General features: G+C 33.2%; 1 protein-coding gene across 1 annotated transcript in view; it reads left to right on the top strand.

The window, feature by feature from the left end:
* Window positions 1–21706, top strand: part of CCSER1 (coiled-coil serine rich protein 1) — a 1457654-nt gene that overhangs the window by 1037685 nt on the left and 398263 nt on the right. The window contains exon 10 of the mRNA XM_037830258.1: window positions 12110–12154. Coding sequence (XP_037686186.1) covers window positions 12110–12154 — 45 coding nt within the window. The remainder of the gene's footprint in view (window positions 1–12109; window positions 12155–21706) is intronic.

Here is a 21706-nt window from a genome sequence, read left to right on the forward strand (position 1 = left end):
CTGCTATTTATCATGACTCCTTTTCTTATTTCTGTTTCTTGTTTTCCCCACAGTAAGGGTACAGGCCTATGTATCTATAATCTTGAATGGAAAGGTCAGAATTGAATGGAACCACATCTTATTGATCCTTCTTTCAGGTTTAAGCCTGAAATCTAGAATTAGAGAGCAAATAAACCCTAATTAAATATAACAAGTTTCAGCTATTATATTTAACTTATGTGTTCTCAACTTTTCTGTAAGAGTGGTAGGAACGATTTATTGTTCAATTTTACATATTCAGAAATTGGTTCCCAATGAGGTTAAATGATTTCCATAAGGTCTCATTTCTGGGAAATTGCAGGATGATAACTTGATCATAATCTTTTAAAAGAAAATGTTATTTATACTTCCTCTCACTATCATTTTTCAAATAGGCAAAGCCATGCTTAGACCATGACATTGATGTGAAAAAGGAATTGTTGATAAAAGAATGAAGTATTACAGAATGCAGCAGATAATTAATGTTTCTGTGTAACGCTGGGTTAGTCATCCTTTGTAATGAAAGCATCCCCATGATTGGAAGAAGTTTGCCAAGACAAATAGCAAAACAGTGTCTATTGTAGTCCCCTCTTGTATTTTGGGTCCTTAAGAGCTCACATATTCACAGGAATAAGAAGCTGTTATACTCAAAGCTATAGTTTATTACAGCAAAAGAATACACAGCAGGAACAGCAAGGGGAAAAAAGAAAAACCCACATCAGGCAGAGCCTGGAGGAATCCTGCACAGGTTTCTAAACGTTCTTCCTCTCAGGAGGGGCTACACAGAACATGCTCCTTTCTCCAGCAGCAAAATACAGCAAAATCTCTGCAATGTTTCTGCCCAGAAAAGCCCGCTAGAGAGGTTTTTGTTGGACTCAGTTGGGTACTTTCTGCCTGTGTGATCAGTCACAATCATAGACATTTCAGAGTCCCAGAAGGAAAGCAGGTGTGCATCATCATAAATCGCATTGTTTATACAAATAGTCATATAGCAAATTCAGTGCCTCCATTAAACAAAACAAACTTATCAGCATTGGGAATTTTTTGACAGCTGAGTTTCCAGACATCAGCTAAAGACCAGTCCTGCATGCAGGGCCTTCTAAAGAGAAACATTAGACCTGCTATGTTAATTTTCCCGCATACTTCCCCAGCATTTTCAAGTGCCAATATGTGGGGCAGTGGCGCCCAGGAGAATTTTGAAATAGAATATGTAATTACAATAGGAGAAGGAGTACCAAATAATGACAGCATTTTTCTGTTATTAGTAGAAGAATCCTAATAGTCTAAACGAGGGTTTTCAAGATTTTCTTCAGAATTTCATCTGTTTTAAAGATGGTAAAAAACAAGATGGTTAAACGTAGGTTGACAATGCACGTTAATTAAATTGTTTGCTGTTCTGTGCAAGAACTGAGCAGTGTTTTCATCTTGGAGAAAACTTAAGGCCATAGTGGTGAAGAGGGATGCACATAGGCGTTTAGCATGTAGAGCTGATCCTGATAAATGCTTTAATAAGTGTTTAAAGTTTTAAGGGAGTGTAAGGAAAGGGAATGTGAATTTTGACAAAGGGGATTGAAAAAGCCCCCAGGACAAGTGACATTTGAGCTCTGTATTCCTCAAAGATTTCTTTAACAGAGATGAGACAATGGCATTGTTATAAGGAACTAAGAGCTATGAATATACAGGATATTGTAGCATATTGATTATTGGGGAATATTGAGTACATTGGTTTACTACAATATGACACAATGCTATACATTATTATATAATCAATATAATAATGATATGTTACTGTGATTGGAAATGAGATTGGAAGAGCATATTGAGCCAAGGTTACAGTCTTGAATTTCATACCAACAGGATTTGTTTTCTATTCAAAAAAGGGGAAATATCCCACTGGCTATTAAACAGCAAATTATTTCCCAGAATGTGTGATTTTAAGTTGGAAAAGAAAGTGACTGCAACTAGTTTTTGTCTTTTTAATTTTCCATGTAGATCTGATTTTTATCTTATTAACTATAAAATAAAAACTGTAAAGAAAATTTAACAAGACTGATTTGATTGTGCTGGTATGTGTAAATAAATTTCTCAAGGAATTGTATTCCATTTATTAAGAAAGATTTCAACTTCCTTAAACTTAGATTATCATCTGGTATACATATAGGTATAGTAATTATGAATAATTTTTCACCCAATCCTACCAAAAAATCTGTATTAATCTTTTTAGATGAACATGGCTTCCTTACATTAATACAACTGTGTTAAAATATTAGGAAAATACTCAGACAATAAGTGCAATTTATTCTAATTGCTATAGATATAAGTGTACTTATATCTCTAAAAATGAAATTATCTAAAATGAGTATTTACTGTATTAAACATTATTTATCCATTTTTATTAATATTCTTTTTATATTTTATACCTCATTTGTAGTATTTTTTGTTTTTTTCCATCAATTTTGTTTGTTTGTTTGTTTTCATTGGGACAAGATGTGCTTGGGCCAGTATTAGAAATAACACAGAAGTAAAGCACATAAAGATAATTTTATTGAGGACATTAAGCACATAAATTATTTTTTAAAATATCAAAAAGCCACCAAAATGGGTCAAGTTCTACAAATGATAGATTTGGGTTATGAAACAAATGTTGCACACCTTCCTTTTTAACATCCATGACATTCTGAGGAAGAACTAATTATCTTAAGGCTCTGAGTCAACTGTTGCCAAATGGTCTCACAGTTAGCGACAAAAGAGAAATGAAGCACAGAGCAGTAAACCTTGGGGATTCACCTGGCCTCCTTTGCAGCCAAGATTGTTCCTATGGTGTCAGACAACAATTAAAGAACCTGAAATTGAAGGTGACTCAGAAAAGGGCAAACCGAAAAGTGTAACTCTCTTAACCAGGTCATCCACATCACGGTTAAAGAATAACCAGAGCATAGCGAAAGAATTAGCATAGGAAAGGGATGGGAACATTTTACAAAGCAGAGGTGAATAGGTAATTATCCTTGTGCAATGTAGAGAAGTAGGACAAATACCAGAATCATATGGATGTACCGTCACTAGCTAGCTGTGTAATCTTGAGCAAGTCCTATCCCATATCTCGAGGCTCAGTTTCTAAATAAGGGACTAAGTGATTTTTGAAATTGTTTTTTAATGTTAACATTCTGTAAGTCTTTATGTAAATGACATACTTGTAAAATATTTAAATGTAAGTAGCATGAGAAAAGCACCTACTCTGTCTTAGCCCACAGCATAGAACAAAGCCTGGCAGATAATAATTCAAAACAGTATTTATAGAATGAATGATTAAGTGACGAAATGATGGTAAGGGGTCAGTGGGATAGTTAAATGACTATTAACAGAAGGACAGCATATGCTAACACAAACATTACTTTATCAAGGCACATGTCTCTTTCCTCCTTTTGAAGGTAAACTGCACCCTTGTTGATGGAGGCGCAAGATAGGTAAAAGGAGAGTCCCTGGGGAGTCTCAGAGCTTTGCACAGTCCCCTGGTTGGAAAACCTGCAAAGTGGTATGCAGTCATTAGGTCCTTTTCCGAGACTAGTTCTTTAGCATAGAAGATAACCCTAGACCTTCAAGTTGTAGTCGGTTTCTTATTTCACAAGGAACATTGCCCAACTTTTCATGGCTACACAAGTTGAGTAAATTAGAGCATGATATCATTAGAGTTAATACATTGTATTTAATCTCCAAATGTATCCTCCCAACTGGTACATCTTGGCTAAACCTTGCCAAATGTAGTAGGAGAAGTTATTTAATTAGCTCTTTCAGACTTTAACAAATCATTATATTCGTTTGAATGAAAATCTAGTGATAAAATATCATGTATTTTAACAAATTCTGACTTTTGAAGGATGTTATGTAATTATAAGAAAAGAATAAAAATATACCCAAACTAGCTATAACACTCTTCCTAATGTGAATGTATTTCCTAGAAGGATTGAATTTCCAGAAATTCATGATGCAAATGCAGTTAAATTAGAGTAGACACTGTAAGGGCAATGAAAATGATAATTTTATTTTCAGGTGGGTTTTTGTTTGGGAGGGTATTAAATTACATTACGAAATATTGATCTGTCTGATTGCAAGTTAAGCCCTGGTTCATTTTCTGACTTGTAGTCTGAGACTACATTTAATTCTTATGTTTTGTTTTCCTTTTCCTAGAAATTAATAATGATGGAAATAAACACATTTAATAAAGTAAGATCTCCAGCAGTGGATTTTGACACAATCTGATTCATTTGTTTAATATTGAGTCTTCAGTGGAGTTACTTAGATAATATAATTGTACATTATAAATACTACATTTAAAAAGGGAAACTTTGAATGGATATCCTGAAAGCTATGCTAATTTACAAGGTAATAATTATTAAAAATATAAAGTATCTACCTCAAAGGTTAAATAATGCACTCTTGTACTGGCACTGATTACTTATTTAATATTTTGGAGAGGTCTTTGAATAATTAGGGAGATTTTTAAAAGGAAACTTTGAAATGCTTGTTTGATGTAGGTAAAAGTCACAACTAATGATACAATCCTTGAGTTAAAAGGGATTGGATAACAAAGCTCAAATATAAAAATTGAGAGGTTTAAAAATATTAGTTTTCTGAGAGAAAAGAAAATCCCTGAGTTTTAGAACTAAAAGATATATTCAAGACTATCTAGTCCAATTTTCTAATTTTAGTGAAAAAGAAATGTCTCAGAGAGTTAGGTAATTTTCCCAAGATTAGAGAAAGGAACTAATTTATTCGAGTCACATTTTTTTCTGAATGAATTTGAATTGCAAAATATTAGTGTACCTTCTAATACAATTTTTTTAAAGGGTCAACAGATATAGATTTTATAAGAATTGTAAAGGCTTATTCATCCAGTTCACTCAGTAAATATTTGTTGAGTACCTACTATGTGCCATATACTAAGTCCTGGGGATATAAAGTTCTGTTTGTTTGTTTTTAATTTTAATTTATTTTGTTTTAATTAAAGAAGTTATAGGTTTTCAAAAAAATCATGCAGAAAATACAGAGATATAAAGTTTTACAATACAGATGTGGTGCCTGCTGTCAAGTATCTTACATTCTGGTGGGATCAAGCAGTCAGTTCACAAAGTAATAGATAAATAAGAAAAAGTATTTTATAGGGGTAAGTCTTAAGTAGAAATCAAAGTTAGTGATGTGACAGTAAGCAACTTGATGTCTATTTTATATTCAGTGGTCAGAGAAGCCCTCTGATGCATTAACGTTTAAGGTGGGATTTGAATGACAAGGAGATAACCCTATAATCATACTAATATTGGTTGAAGATCATTATGAGATGGGGAAGTTGGTGCAAAATTTCTGCAGTAGGAATGATAACATAACCATGGATATAGATTCAGATTTTGAGGAAATATTGAGAGCAAATTTGAAATTTGTAGCCATGATTTTAAACATGATACTTTGTTTTTCTCTATCAACATATAGTTTGTTACTAGGTGCAGTTGTAGCTTAAAGGGATGGATGTAAGCAGGACTGAATCTTTGCTAGGGAAATACTATGGAAGAAGAAAGGTTCAAAAGAATTGAAACTTTTTTTTTGCCTCAGCACAATGGTAATCACATGTCTTGGATTCTAAACTATAAGAGGAGAAAATAGGAGAATGAGAAAGTGGTAGACTAGGTGACTGAGGATCTTCAAAGATATAAGTTTGAAATATTTTTGGATGAAAAATGTAGTTAATAGTGAGAAGCCCCCAAAAGAATTTTAGCATTTTGTTAGTTATCATAAGCAGCAACCCTAAACATCATCTACAAAGCATTATTAGAAATAAAGATACAAATGAAGTCTTGGGAGATAATCAGCCATCTTTGAAAATTCATCAGTTATGTAATTTAAGGCACATCTTGTAGAAAAGTGGCAATTGAAGTGGAAATACTATATTCAAAGTACTTAATTTTGTATCTTTTTGGCAAATTTGACCAATGGTTGTCACCTCGATTCCAAATCCTAAAATATTCAATTCACTTAAACCAACTTCACTAGCTTAAATACTGTAACTCAAATCTCTGTCTACAAGTATGAGTGAACTAGTATATTGGCGTTTACTGTATGGGGAGGTCTTCTATGAAATTCCTTTTCACAAGAAATGACCCAACTAAAGAATGTGAAAGACAGGGAAGATTGAGAAAAACATCCATTAAAAATATGGCAACTTCATTGTCATCACCGTACCTGAAAGTTCACTCTTAAAAGACTGAGTTGGAGAAAGTTGCTTTTTATGACTTAAATCATCATGGAAGAAAGTCTTTATATGACCAGTAGCAAATAAGGGGATGGTGGCTTCTTTGATTTGAAGTTAGTTTAATAGCTAAAATAAGTATTTTCCCTATGAGGTTAAATATGTACCCAAATGCCCATGCACCATAGTCCTCGGGAGTTAGGAGTCTTAAGTTATGCTTTCTAGAACATCTGTTTGCTTAGCTAAAAAGTAAAAATAAATAAATTAAAAGGCACAACTTATTTCACTTAAGTGTATGCAAGCCACAGTAATCAAATCAATATAAAACTTTAAAAGGCAAGTAATTAACAATAATTTCTTGCTTGACTTTTTTTTTAAGTGCCTAAATATATGTCCTTGTAATAATATTGATATACAAAGATCAAAGAAAATAATTAAAAATCTTCCTGTTCATGACATTGGAGGATATCAGTTAAACCCTGCCAGTGCTCTCTGCCTTCAAAATCTGATATTAGAGGAGTAAATTATTTAAATATATCATCTTATCAAATAAATGAAAGCAGGAGTCCAATGCACCATTGCTTAGTACAATAGCACGAAATGATATTATGTATATGTGCATGCTCACATAGAAATATATAAGGACAAAATAATGTAACTACAATCACGATTACCAGCTCCATGAGGGTAGGGATTTTTCTGTGTTCTATACATGGTTATATCCCCATAGTCTAGAACAAGAGTCTGGCTTAACTCAATGTTCATGCACATGTAACCCACACAGTAGGTGCAAAATGCAAACGTACAAGGAGCGCTGTCCAGAGAACCAGTAGCTAAAACACAACAAAGGCAAACATCAAGAGATGCACCTAATGAGTGGAAAGAGACCCCCAATCTGGATAATAAGTAACAAGTAGCAACAGGCATATTGCAGAAGCCTGTTTAGCAATATAATTCATAAGGACTCATTACTTAAAGGGAACTCATTGCTTAAAGTGTTGCTACTTCTACAAATAATGATAATGACCCTGATGAAAGAAAATATATCTTAATGTAGAGCAGCATGAGATGAATTTGGGACACATGGGAAAGAATGAACAGAATTTGGACCAATCAAGCAATGGAAGGGGAAAAACAAAACAAAACAAAACATAAAACAAGCATTTTTCTGGCCTCTCTTGGATTTTCATAAAGATATCCTGTTCAACAAGAAGGAATTGACAGTATGTGTCAGAAACATCTGTCATTTAGAATTTGTTGTGTAAATTGTATATAATTTTACCATTTAACAAATGGTTGTTGTTTCCATTTCATAATACAGATTATGAATCTCTAAATGAAAACTTTTTAAAAAAGATTTAATTGTGATAAAAGTAAAGACTTACTCCAGGTATTGTGATATATTCCTGCTTAATTTATCTATTTATTTTAATTGCATTTAGTTTATATTTCTAAACCATCCAGAAAGAAGGGAGGTTAGAGAAAGGTTCCACTCAATGGGGTGAGCAGTGATTTTTTTCCCCTGCCCTCAACCATCACCATTTCTTTTTTTTTTTTTTTTTTAAGGTAGTTATAGCATATGGTTAAGGTCAGCCTCCAAAGACAGAGCACTCAGCAGACTGAGTTTGCCCTATTGTAGTTACAGCTCACACTGGATCACTGAGAATTATGTTTGAAGGCATAGCCTGAAATCAACAATTTTTTTTTTTTTTATAAAGTCTTTGGCATCACTTACTGCCTAGACATTCATAGAAAAATATGATGACATACTTCTTTGGTATAATAAACAGATATACTGTGATAAAAAAAAAGAAACTTAAAATTTTAAATGAAATTTTTTTATCTTGTTCCTTTAACTTCAGCAGGAATAAATGAATTTATCTGATGCATCGTAAAAACCAATTCCGTTTGTGTACTTACAAATATAAATTAATATAGTACAAATACATAGATGAATGAAAAAATAAATATTCCATTCATTTAACAAATACCATTTAACAAATATTTAAATACTTATTTAGCACTTATCCTGCACTAATACTGTTTGGGGATGGGACACATTAGAAAACAGCAAAGATCTCTGCCTTTGTAGCACTATATTCTAAAATGGGAAGTCAAATAATACACAATAATAATATATTTATAGTACGTTAAAAGATTCTAAGTGTGCCTGGAGGCAATATAGGAGTAGATCACAGTATTAAATAAGGTGATTTAAGAGTAGGCCTTACTGAGAAGTTGTGATGTAAACAAAAACTTGAGAAGGTCTAGAAGTTGGCTATGTAGATAGCTATCTGGGTGTAGAGTGCTCCAGTCCAGAGACCTATGATAAAAAATGCCTCGTATGTTCAAGGAATAGCAAAAGATCCAGAATGTTGTAAAGGAGAGATGGGAGTGTGATGCAGAAAGAGATGAGGTCAGAGGATCGGCATACAGATAGATTGATAGATAACCATATTCTAGCTATTAATCCTCTCTCTTGAACTACTTCAGTAAATCCTCTCTTTTTATGTTCCATGAAAAGAACAAAAAGCAGCTTACTAGACAGACTAATGATTCATTCAGCCTGATATCACTAAGAATTATTTTTTCAAATAGTCAAATAGTTGCCTTTTATGATGCCATATCCTGCAAATTAAGTGTTAATCTTAGCCTTACATGATTAAACACAGTTGGACTCCTGTTTCCCATCATGAAAGAACAGAAAAGCAATACATCTTTCACTGACATTATTTAGGGTTACTTGTTTTCTGAAACAGCATCTTTAACTTCCTATTTAAGAATTAGATTCACAATGACATGTTGTCAGGTATAATATTTACATAAAGTCTCAGTAGAAGTTCTATGTTGTTAATTAGTCTTATATCTTAAATGGAAAAATGACACCTTCATCACACATGACCATCCAGCTATGAACATCAGAACACTGGAAATAGTTGTTTCAGGATGGACTTCATTGTATCAAAGCTCGTAAAATATAAGGACCCAAGTCCCTGGACAAGAAGGAATTAATTTATGAACTATACCAAGATGAAAACTGCTGGAAAACTGGGAGCATGGAAATGTTATACTAGTTTAATATTTTATTTGGCTTAGAGCAATGATAATCACAGACAAACTCTATGAAATGTTATTTGTGCCCACACAGTAGCATTAATTTTCTTTTAATCTTTGTCTGCCTCAGGAAATATTTCAATTGAATTTTACATTTCTTTCCAAGGAATCAGTAACTCTGGAGTCTGATATCATTAACTTTAACTTTTTTCACAGTTATTTCCAAATCCTAAGTAAGTACAAACCAAGAACTATTATCTTATAGTTACTTATTCAATAGGTAAAAATGACATGTTTTAGGTTGATCCTATGAATTTTAAAATAACTCTGAAAATAGGCTTATACATTTAATGGGTTATTCATCCATTCATTTATTAAATGGATATTTATCTAATTCAGATTATCCATCCCAACAGAAATTTAAAAAAATAGTTAATTCTGGAGGCAGTATGTGTAGTGGTTGCAAAAGAAGATTGTAGTCTGATAGTCTGGGTTCAAGACTCAATTCTACCTCCTTCCAACTGTGTCTTTTTAGAAAACTTAATTAACCTCTCTTGGCCTCAATTATACTGTGACAAAAATGGAGGTTCATAATGGGATCTACAATATAGTATAATTGTGAGAAAAATAAAATGCAACAGAAAGTGCTAAGCAAAGTACCTGTCACCTAGTAATAATTCAGGAAATGTAAACTATTTTTGTTATATACATATGTACACATTTTAAAGTATCCTTTGGTATGGTTACAAGATTACTTAGGAGAATACAGGGCAGGGGGGGGTGGGTTTTCCATTTGTAAAAAGTCAAAACTTTAGCAGTGAGAAATGGAAATGTCCCTGAAAATAATGACATATCTTGGTTTTCGTAAAGGTGGGCAAGAAAGAAATCCAAAGATTCCAATGAATTGTTTTCTGAAACAGCGTCTTTAACTTCCTATTTAAGAATTAGATTGGATTGCAGAAATCATGGTATAAATATTCAAAGATAATCTAGTACGATGAATTTTTAGAGAAAAGAAAAGAAAAAATGATTGCTAATTTTTGACATTTGACTGTTCTTTGTCTTTGGATAGAGTTTATCACAAGTCCTGATGACTGTAAAATTTCCAGGCATTTGCCCTCCAAATCTCTCCTAAGACTTCTAATTTCAATGTAGTATAAGAAAAAAAAAGATGTTTCCCAAAACAATAGATAAAAAAAGATAAAAGGGAATCACAAAAGATATTTAAACCATGTTCATTAATGTTAAAGGAAGATTTGTCCCTAGGAATTCCCATATTTTCACAGTTCTGAATACCCCCTCTTCCCTAGAAAGTTTCCTCAGGATCCTGGGCACTGCTCTGTATGTTCTACAACCAGTCATACCTTACCCTCATCATCCACTTGACTGCTCTCCCACAGAGTTCTATAGGAGCGCTCTGTGAGCTGCCTTCTACATGCAGGTTCTGGGATAGCGAGCCTCTCAGGCCAACACCAGAATGACTGGGCCACGCATTCATCCTCCCAGGATGTGCTTGGGAGTTATTCTTCTCCCTCTGGAACCAGGACAAGGAATCCACACTGAACGTGTGAGCCGGCTCTGTGCTGAGCCAGCGAGGGGTGGCTCAGGGACAGCAGAAACCGGGCACCACGAGATACTACAGCTTTTAAGCAGTCTTTCTTTATTTGGCACATGCCCTGGCACTGCAGTTCTGCAATTCTTTAACTGCTTTCTGGAGCTTTTAGAAAGATGTTTCTGCAAGTTCTTACTGGTTGTTCAAAACTTCTGTGTGGGGATGGAGCCTTTTTACTCCATTATAGTGATCAGGGTTTCCACATTTGCTTTCGTGTCTCATCAATGATATCTTAAATTTGGGGAACTGTTAATTATTTTGATATCCAGAGCAAGTATTCAATAACCATATATTATAAAATAATTAAAGGAATGGAGGGAAAGAAAGAGAAGAGGAGGTAAGAAAAAAAGAAGGAAGGTAAAATGGAATAATTAGGCACTCTGAGATCACTTTTTTTTTCTTTTCTGGAATTTTCACCACCACTTCTGCCCCTTAATAAACAAAGCTACTAGAGGGAAAATAACAGGAATTGAAACTTCCATTTGATTAAGAAGGGGAATAAATGTCTTCCATTATATTGTCCTCTAAATAGCAATATTTCCAGTGAATTAATATATATGCTTATAAATCCTGACAACTCTTTGGTTCTCAACCTTAGGTGACAGCACATTTTGCAATAGACTTGCCAGGAAAAAGATAAACTCTTTTTCCTTTTAATTAAGCATAGTGTTTATTGGGGACTTAAAGTGATTCCTTCACCTCTAGTTAAAATAATGGAAGAGGGAGAAAGTCCTTTCGGGAAACAAAATCTTGATTATTTACTAGATGATCACTAGTGCTACAAGGGCTGCTGCTTCTTTTATCAATATTACCTAATATTTTGGCCCCAAGATGTGTGCCAGGACAGTGAGAATGTTAGAAGCTTACCATTCTTACATTGCATATACTACTTCAAATTTAAATGCCATCTTTTAGATTGTGATTTCACCAAAGGGCAGGCAACCATTGCTTAAAGGAAAATAGATATTTTAAATTGTATTTTTACTTACGGTCTTATTGTTTAGCAAGCAATACTCTGGTACCACCTTTTAAGACTTATTCAGGTATATATTGACATGTGTGTTACACATGTATCTATATTCAGATCTTCATTGTTAAATGACCTATTTCCCTTAAATTGTTGCACTAGTTCTAGTTATTGGTTACTACTTCTTTGCCAACAATAATAGATATTTTTTTCTCTCTTACAGGGTTTGAATCTGAAAAGACTGGAGGCAGTACAGGGTGTGAGAGAGGTAAGGACGTCTCAGGGAGAGGGACAGGAAAGAGGAGAAGGGAAGGTCACAGTGTTGCAGTGATGTGGTTGGTGGTAGTGGCTGATGATGGTGTTGATGATGACGGTGATGGTGACGGTGGTGGTGATGGTTCTGTGATGATGATAATGGAATGGGGATGTGTTGAGAAGGAATTTTGTGTATGTGTACTCTCATTCACTCTGGCCAAAGCACATTTTACATGTTTATTTAAATATATTCTTTGTGCTTGTTCCTCTGAAGCTGAAGAAAATATTATTTCTCTAGCCAGACAAGCACTGTTTCTGTTAAAATGGATTTCTACAGCAGCAGAGCCCTCCAGGGGGGAGGGAAAAACATTTTAAGCACACATTATAATGCAATATTTAAAATAATATATTGAGAAATTAGCAAAATTCTAACACTGCAAATATTTGATAACATTTGGGATTCTTCAGTCCAAAAACCATTGGCATATGCTACTTGGCTGGTATGCATTATTATAGTGTGAAGTTGATCTGGGAAGGCTAGGGATTTTAGTACTTTCTTTAATTATTATCTATTATAGAAGGTTTAAAAGGAGAGGAAACTTTTAATAGTACCAAACAATGCCATATTACCTAAGTAGTGTTTGCCCCCTTCCTTATTGTTTTAATTTCCAGTTGTGTGTTTTTAGAATTTGGTATTTTAGTTCTTAGTAAACTTGTCATTTAAGACAGCTTTCCCTTTTGTCTGCTATTTTCCATATAGAAAAATCTATTCCATTTGAGGGAAATGAAATAGTTGGCTCACATTGGCAGAAGAGCTGGAGAGAATGTACCATAAATAAATTGTTAGATACTTTTCATTTCATAGGAGAGCAAAATAATAAGGACATGGTCGTTAGTATGACAGAGTGGGGAAAAAAATAAGCAGTCGTAAGAAAGAACTCAAAGTCTATTACAGTTTTGTGAGGGTAACTGCTTTTGCTAGGATGTGACCAAAATGGATACACTGAGAGGAAGTACTTAACTCATCACCTCCTAAGTGAAAGTTCACACCCAAGCAGTACAATTTATCTCCAATGATTTAATGTCTTTAGGGACAGACAGTTGGAGTTACTCAACTTTTCACTGCTGCATCTTAGTCCAACAGCAACTATGTGTCCACAGAAGGAAATCTGAAGTCTGTACATCCATATATTGGCATTGCTAAATGGTGGCAAAATTCTTCATATATGTTATTGAAATTTTGTAGTTTTCCATGTTGGTTTTGTAAGCCTAATGACTACTTTTTTTCATTTTTTCTAACTGAAAATGGAGTTATAGTTAAATTTTATTGCTTATTTTTTTATTTCCTCTGTTCTATCTTTATTATAAAAGCATTTATGGGTAGGGAACATGTTGATATTATATTTCATAGTTTAAAAATATACAATTTGAAACTATTTTATGATTTGTATGTCAGTCAAACTTTTAATGACCCACTATTTAACATATACATCTACATAGATGGTGAGAACTTTGATTTGGGCCTTCACTTTAAGATTAGTGGAATAATTTCAAGTTAATCATAGTTGGTAATGTCTTCTCCATTTGACATCCCCATTCCATGAATAGGAAGAAAAGGGTGAATATAAAAACTCAAAACAACAACTTCACTTCCCTCAGTTCAGCACGGAGTTACTAGGGCATACATCTGTTCAACCAAACTGCTGATTTTAGTTTCCCCCGTGATTATGAAGTGTGGTATGTTCTACGGTAAGAAACCCTAGAGGAGTCTTTGATAATTAGGTGAAATATGTTGTAAAAACGGTTTTGTCAAGTCTTAGTGGTAGATGATCTGTAAAAAAGAGTGTAATTACTATGTTACAAGCCTCTTCTCTTGCTGAAGAAATGTGACAGCTATACCTCTCTGATTCCTATTTGCTGTGCACCATCATATATGCACAAAGATGGACAATCTACCTCTGAGTATGTTATATTCAAATGTGTAGATTATTTAGAAAAACCTTACTCAAAACATTTTCTTAGAATTTCTCATCTTAATGCTATTATGATGGGTAAAGACTTAATGACAATGATTATTTCTTAAGATGAATTAATTTGTTTGGTTCAAATGACACATATTCCCAGTAGGGATTGATAGATACAATACTAATGGCCTATAAACAAATATTTATAAGAAGGTTTAAGGAGTGTCATTAAAAATGTTTCATTTACTTATTTGAAGTAATGACATTAGTTAGAATATGCACAAAAAATTAAAGAAGGCAGTGATATGCTATTTGGCTAAGTGGTAAATACTATTAAAAGGTAATTGCTAGACAGGAAGGCAAGATTTGTACACTACCTGTTGTATAAAAATACAAATTAAGAAGAAGTGATTAAAATGTAAATTAATTTTTGAAGGAAACAGAGATGGATAGCAGCTAGATAACTTACATTATTGTGAAATATTTGTAACTAGATATTAGTTGCATAAAAACTCCAATTACATTAGTATTTTGCTTATTTATACATGCGTACTCTGTGTATAAATTGAGGGAGGCTGATCAAAGATAATAATAAGCTTGTTTAAAAAGGGAGATTGGGGAAAGTTATAAACAATGCGATTATTTAACATATATTCTAACTGATTGTAAACAAAGGTTTAGCCTCCAGTGGGATCTTACAACTCATAGAAAACCCTCAGGGGTAAATAATTATATTTTGTTCTTTAAAGAACTTCTCCCATATAGGGCTTTTATTTTATTTTATTGTTAAATGTGCATAAAAACAAGTTATGAACAGTCAGGCTTTTTTTTTTTTAGGATTATATACCTTAGTTATTTTAAGTAGTAGTATATTTGCCATTGTATAGTTTTTTTTTTTAACTTACTTGTTAAAATTCCTTGTCTAGTTATGAACAGTCATGGATGTGTGTGCATGTGAGTGTGCGTACATATGCACATATAATAATTTTCCATATATAATAATTTTAGGTGGCAGTATGTATCTACTTCTACCCTGCCTCAAAAATGACCAAGAGCCATTATTCTGAAGAAATTGTATCATAGGTTTAAATACACATGATATGTGATCTTTTATCCTGGGTGAAGAGAACTAATTATTATGGTTGGATATCTAAATCAGAGTTAAACATTTAGTTTCAGATATTCTTCTAAATGTGTCACACTAATGTGAGAGAAAATGGTGAATGGGACATGTGGACTGTGGCTGTGTTGTTGGAGGTCAGAGATTCTGGGACCATAGAGGCTACAGAAATAAAGTGCAATGTGGAATGCCCAAGGGCCACTTTTATATAATTTGCAGAGCTTAGGTGTGTCAACATAATACATAAAATAAGCACAAATAATTTTTCCATTTTTTATCAGGAATTTTAAAGACAAAATTGCTATTGATACACTTGAAGATTTAAATAAATAGTTCTATGTTCTCAAAACGTTTATAAATATGCTTCTTAACTGAAAGGAAATTAATACTGTAGATATTTTTTAGAAGCATTCTTTAGAAATATGACCAGAAACCATCATAGACATACTCCATGCCTTTACTAGAAAAATTTTCTGTTCTAGCTTTGAACAATTTTTATTTGGTAATATATGGCCATGACAATGGTATCAAAAATACCATTTTACTTATGGTATTACAAGTACAAAGAGGTTCTGATAGACATATTTGTTAAAATTGGACCTTCCAAATGTTTTAACAAGTTGATTTATGAATGTGTCATTCTCAGGAAAATCATGAAGCATGACTTGCAACCTGTTATCTGTTTTGTAGTCCAGAATGCTTCACTAACTTTCTCTACTGGATGACAGTGTTCCACACTTTTATTTTCTTTGCTCAAAACCATAAATAGGAAATTATGAGTGATTTGAGTCTCTAAGTCTTGAAGAAAAGTTATTATACAGAGACATTAGAAAAGGATGGATTAAAAATCAAATATTTAGTTAAATACTAATTTTCCCAACCATACTTTACATTTAAATGCATTATACTTCAAGATTTTCTGTTTTTGTAAAGTTTCACCTGAACCTATAATACCCTAAAGAAAGTAATTATTTTATTCTGATAAATAGTTGATTTTATGCCTTTGCTAATACAGTTAGTTGTGCTTTGCATTGTGTAACCCCTGAGAATGTGTATTAACCCATGTAATTGGAAATCATTTTTAAATCTTGGCAAAAAAGGGAGGCAGTGCATAGAATGAGATAATGATATTCTGGGTCTCAAAGTAATTTTAAATCTACCTGGAATATTAGCACAAGTAGAACAAAATAAAAATGAGCCATTTTGTTTTCTTTCCATTTATGACATAATTAGAATTAATAAGCAAACTATTTTAGGACTGGTTTATTTCTGGAGTTAAGAAAATTCAATCTTACATTTCCTAAGTCCAACCTACCATTGGAGAGAATTGTATTTTAAAGGGATAAAGGAAAAAATATGTGATTTCTAAGAATAGAACTAAAAATGAAGAAACCAAATCATTCTTGGAAATGAGCTAGCTAAGAATGTTGAAATGCTATTGTTCTCTTAAAATCTAGTATCTTATATAATTTTGAGGTCTCAGTAGATAACCATTCCTCTTTTATAGTTTTTTGCAGTGAGTAAAAAATCTGCCACAAGAAACGGATCATGATTACCAGTTGTCTTCAATAATTTTCCTGCAAAACTTAGTTTCCTTTGCATACTTTCTTTATTGTCCAATCTCAGAATAAGATGCATTGAATCTTTCCACTTGTGTTCAACTTTTGCTATACCCTTCTTATTTGCTGTAGAGTTTTGTGCAATAAGAGATTCTTTTATAACCTCAGTGGTGACAGTATTTTGGGGGAAATATATATTGGTTTACATTATATTATTTTTTAACATACAAAAGCTGAGTAAAAGTAATTCTTCCTTTTATAACTAGAATTTTTCAGGGGTTCAGTGATTATAGTTTGCCACTCAGATGTATCTGATTTACAGTACGAATTTGAGATCAAGGGACCTTTTAAGGACTCAGTAAAAAATGAAGAATCCCTGTTTATTTTTCCCTTCTTGGAATTGACAGGCAATAAAGGAAGTGAAAGCTCTTTGTGCTTGTAAATCAATTTTTCATCGAAAGAATTACTTTTAACAAGTCAGTAATAATTGTTCCTATTTCAAAAGTCTGTTGAGATGTTAAAAGAAGGAGCTAATGTGTTCAAAGCTCATTGAACAGGGCCTAGTACAGAAGAAACACTCAATAAAGAACAATATTTACTATTATTACTATTCATATCACCTTTCCCATGTCAAAGACAGTTTGAGTGTCCTGGTATTGGGAGATTTTACTGTATACCTGTCTAACTTATACCAAGGAATCACTGAAAATTCCAGGCAGGACTCTGAAAGGCAGTTGGTTCTGAGATTTTTTTTTTTTTTGTAACATTTTAAGTTTTTTCTGTTTCCTTTGGTTTTCTAGATTAGTTATTCCTCAAGTATGAATGTAGAGACAGAATAATATTTCCCAAGAGAAATGAGAAAAAAAGAAGCAGAGAAAGGGAAGGGAGAGGGAACCACTTCAGACATATGAAATCATCATTATGCTAGGATAAAAGAAGCTTTAGATAAAGAAAACCCATTACATACTTGCATACACACATACACAGAGACCCTAGTGAAAAAATATTTACAGCAAGTTTAAATAATACTTTGAACTCCTGTCAATTCCATCAAGCAACCATCCAACAATCATATTCATGCCAAAGTTCCCCAAAAATGGACACAACAATTTCAGTTTGTACTTGGTGGAATTATGCCAGTTAGAGAAATACGCACATGAATTAAAATCTAAAGTAAAATATAAAGCAAAAGTTGAACCTGGAGGGTCAAATAGACTGAGAAGAACCCCACAAAATTTTGCTTGGGCAATCTGCCATCTAATGGACCTTGCCAAAGACCAGTTGTTACCATTTGGGGACCCAGCAAACCCTTCAACTCCAAGCAAAATGAAACTAAATGGAGCAAAGACAAGATTGAGGAAAGTCCAAATTAAGTTTTGAAAAGGTAACCAAGGTAAAGTTTGTCTAAAGAATGCCAGTCTGATGGACCTTCTGAACTCAAAAGTCCTTGGAGTTAGACTTCTTATTGACTCAAAACAGAGTACCACAAAAAGACAAATAGTAATGTTGTAAATAAAAAAACAGGTTCTCACCAAGGCTAAGAGTTTTTAAATTTGATTAGATAATCAAAGGAGTACTAAAACGCATTCCTATTCTAGGAGATAAAACTTAAGCATTTGGGAGATTGACTTAAAGAAATTGGTGTTTAGACACAATGCAGGACTTATTTTGCTATTGTATTGTAGAGACATCTGTGTGGGAGGTTAGGAGGCCTCAGAGGAATATGTTGTTTCAAGTAGAGGGGTTTGATTCAGGCAGTGAGAGGGTTTCTGTTGGATCTCAACTGGATCTCCAGAACTTCTGACCATTAACACACAAAAGACCACAATTTACAAAACTGGTAAACAAGCAAATCTATGTTTATTAGATCTACTGCAATGAAAAGAACACTACCTTCCAGAATCTGTGTAGGTCTCTAAGTGGGAAAATTAGGTAAGGGTATTTAGAGGGTAATGGATATAATTTCAGTGATCTGAAGGCAGAGCCTGCAAGACAGAGAATTGATGGAGATTAGATGTAGATCATGACAATAGATTTTCATTGGTGTGCATAGCAAAGTAAAAGGAATATAGATTCTGATTTTAGGGTTCTTCTGAAAAGTCAAAATATTTGCCTTGCTTTTGAGTCTTTTTCAAAATCCAAAGAATAATTTTGATATAAATAACATTTTGTAATTTTAAAATGGATTTTACAAAGAGGAGAAGATCAGAAGAGGGTATAGTAGAAAGACTTTTACTTTCCAATCAATAAAAACTTGGATTTTTCTTTTCCACAAGGAACATATGTTATTTTTAGAATTAGTAAAACATTGGGCATGTGGTCCTTTGAAAAAAACAAAACCAAATTATGATACATTGTTCCCTTATATCTTTTTTTGTAAAATATAGTCTTACACAAAGCTGCAGGGATTTTTGTTTGTTTGTTTTGCATTCTTGTATTTATTTGTATATGCCACTGATTGTGCAACTATTTCTTGCCCTTTATCTTTGTCAATTAATGTAAAAGGAAAATACTACTCCAGGAGGTTGAACTGATTCAACTTCCTTTAATCAGAGAACTATTTAGATATAAATGAGGAAAACTCTTTGCTTAAGTTTCGCTTCTTAATTACACATAGAAGCTAACTGGTACCTCAAAAAATATACAGAAGAAAATAAACATTTTTGTTATTTTAAATTTTGTTTCTGTTTGATTTGTATTTTCATGTGGAACAAACAACTCAGTCTAAACTATACAAATGGCTAATTATTGGCTGAGCTGATTAATGTGTTCAATTCCTGTAAACATACAATGAGAACACACTGCTTCCCTTCTCTGTAGAATGTCACTGCCCTCCTTTTACCTGTTTGGATGTCAATCTCCAAGTCTCTTTCTATCCATCCAGTTGAGGACAAGTTATTTGATCTTGTGTCTACTCTCTGTCCTCCAACTCACTTTGAGGCAATTCTCTGGACATTGGTATTCAATCAGCCCAATTGATGACAAGTTTCCTCCTTAGTTTTGTTGCAGCCTTTTAGCCACATCACAGGACTCCCTCATTCCCTCATCAGTGATCATGTCTTTACCTAGTATGTGGTCTAAAACATTTAAGCATGATTACCTAATAAAAGAAAAAAAAATGAATGAACTTACAATTCTTTGGCTCCTAAGAAACAATGAAATGTCAAAAGTATTAAATGATTCTTTTAATAGATTAATAATGCAAGGACTAGAAAATTTCTGTTTCACGTAAACAATAGTTGTGTTCAGAATAATAGCTGTAAGTACAATTTCTACTGTATATTAAAAATAATAAAATTACACCATCTGTTTCCCTGGGGGGGGGATATTTCATCTTTGCCCTTTATCTGCTTTCTTAGGAGCTTCTTTTTCTCTTCTATTAATTTGAAATACATTCCAACCCCAAAGTTAACCATCAATGTAAAGGAAAATAAAACAACACAAGTGTAAACAATTCCTTATCTGCAACTCTGATATTCCAAATGCACAGAAAACTAATATTTTTTTCTTAAGGGAGACTGAGCTCATCTGGGGGCAACAAAAACCTGACCTGAACTAATATAAAACTACTTATAGTTTTCCCTTTTTTCAACTAACCTAATATTTGTAGGCTCCGGAAATCGTAATGTGTTCATGATCTGTTGCTTCACCCCTCCTGGAAATATTTAAAATATGTGGTATATGCTCTGTAATGCCAATTCTACCAATTCTAAAATCAAAATAATTCTGAATTATGAGATATGTTTACTTTTAAAATTTTGGATATGGGATTGTGGGTCTATAGGATATATTTTACTCTAAACCACTAGAAAAATAGGTTCCTATTTCTTCATCAACCAGCCCATTGGAAAAAAAAACAAAAAGCAAAAACCTGAGTAAACACTTTCTGAGTACTTCTCATGTGCCAGCCAGACATTGTTGCAAACACTTTATACATATTAACTAATTTAGTCCTCACAACAAACTTTTGGAGTAGCCACAATCATCATTGCCATTTCAAAGAAGAGACAAAGTAAACTAAATAATAAATAAATAAATAAATAAAATAATAATAATAATAATTTGCCCCAAGTCTTTTAGTTAGTAAGTGGGGAAACCAGGATAATACGACTCCAGAGTAAAACTTCAATATTACACTATAAATGATAAAGAGAGGAATGAATAGATAAATCACAGCTGGGTATTTTGGACTCCTGACATGCCTCAGGAGAATTATCTAATCTCCTAAACATTCCCATTTCTCTCTATCGCATGCTTGCTCTAGCTCTCCACCTCTGTCTCATTTCAACAGAAAAAACCTAAATATACTTAAAACTTAAGTTAAAAAGAATAGGTTATCACTTGAATCCATTTGCAAAGTTTCTCGGTCTTTTGGAAATGGGACTGTTTCTCTGTTTCTCTGGGGAAGTGGGGTCTTTGTTTCCTAATTCACTCCATGTCATTCTTCTCTCTGGATAAACTAGGTAGCCATTTATTTTATTGCGTACACTTTGTCCACCATAGCTACCACCAAATAATGACCTCAACTGTCCATTCTGTAGTTAGACCATCGCTTTTAAGTATAGACAGTGTATTACAGTTTCTCCTAGCTCCCCCTAATGGTTTAATCAAATAAACTTTTTTTGATGTTTGGAGAGAAAGGAAAACAAAATTCAAATGAAAAAGCACCATTTAACCCATATTTTTAATCTACCATTTGTTCTGTGGCCGAAGATCTCTCCTTAAGACAGATGTGGTTAGGGAAAATATATTATTAATGTCTTTCCTAGAATGAAGGCCTGGGCTTTCACTTTCTTTTCTTATTTTTAAATTGACAATGGTTGAGTTAAAGAAATACACAATGAGTCTGAAACTATCAATTTATGAAGTCATCAGTTTTCCCCCTTTATTCGGGTTCAGCCCCCTTACTATTTCCTATTCAC

The sequence above is a fragment of the Choloepus didactylus genome, chromosome 3 (genome assembly GCF_015220235.1).
Source record: "Choloepus didactylus isolate mChoDid1 chromosome 3, mChoDid1.pri, whole genome shotgun sequence".
Classification (NCBI taxonomy): Eukaryota; Metazoa; Chordata; class Mammalia; order Pilosa; family Megalonychidae; genus Choloepus; species Choloepus didactylus.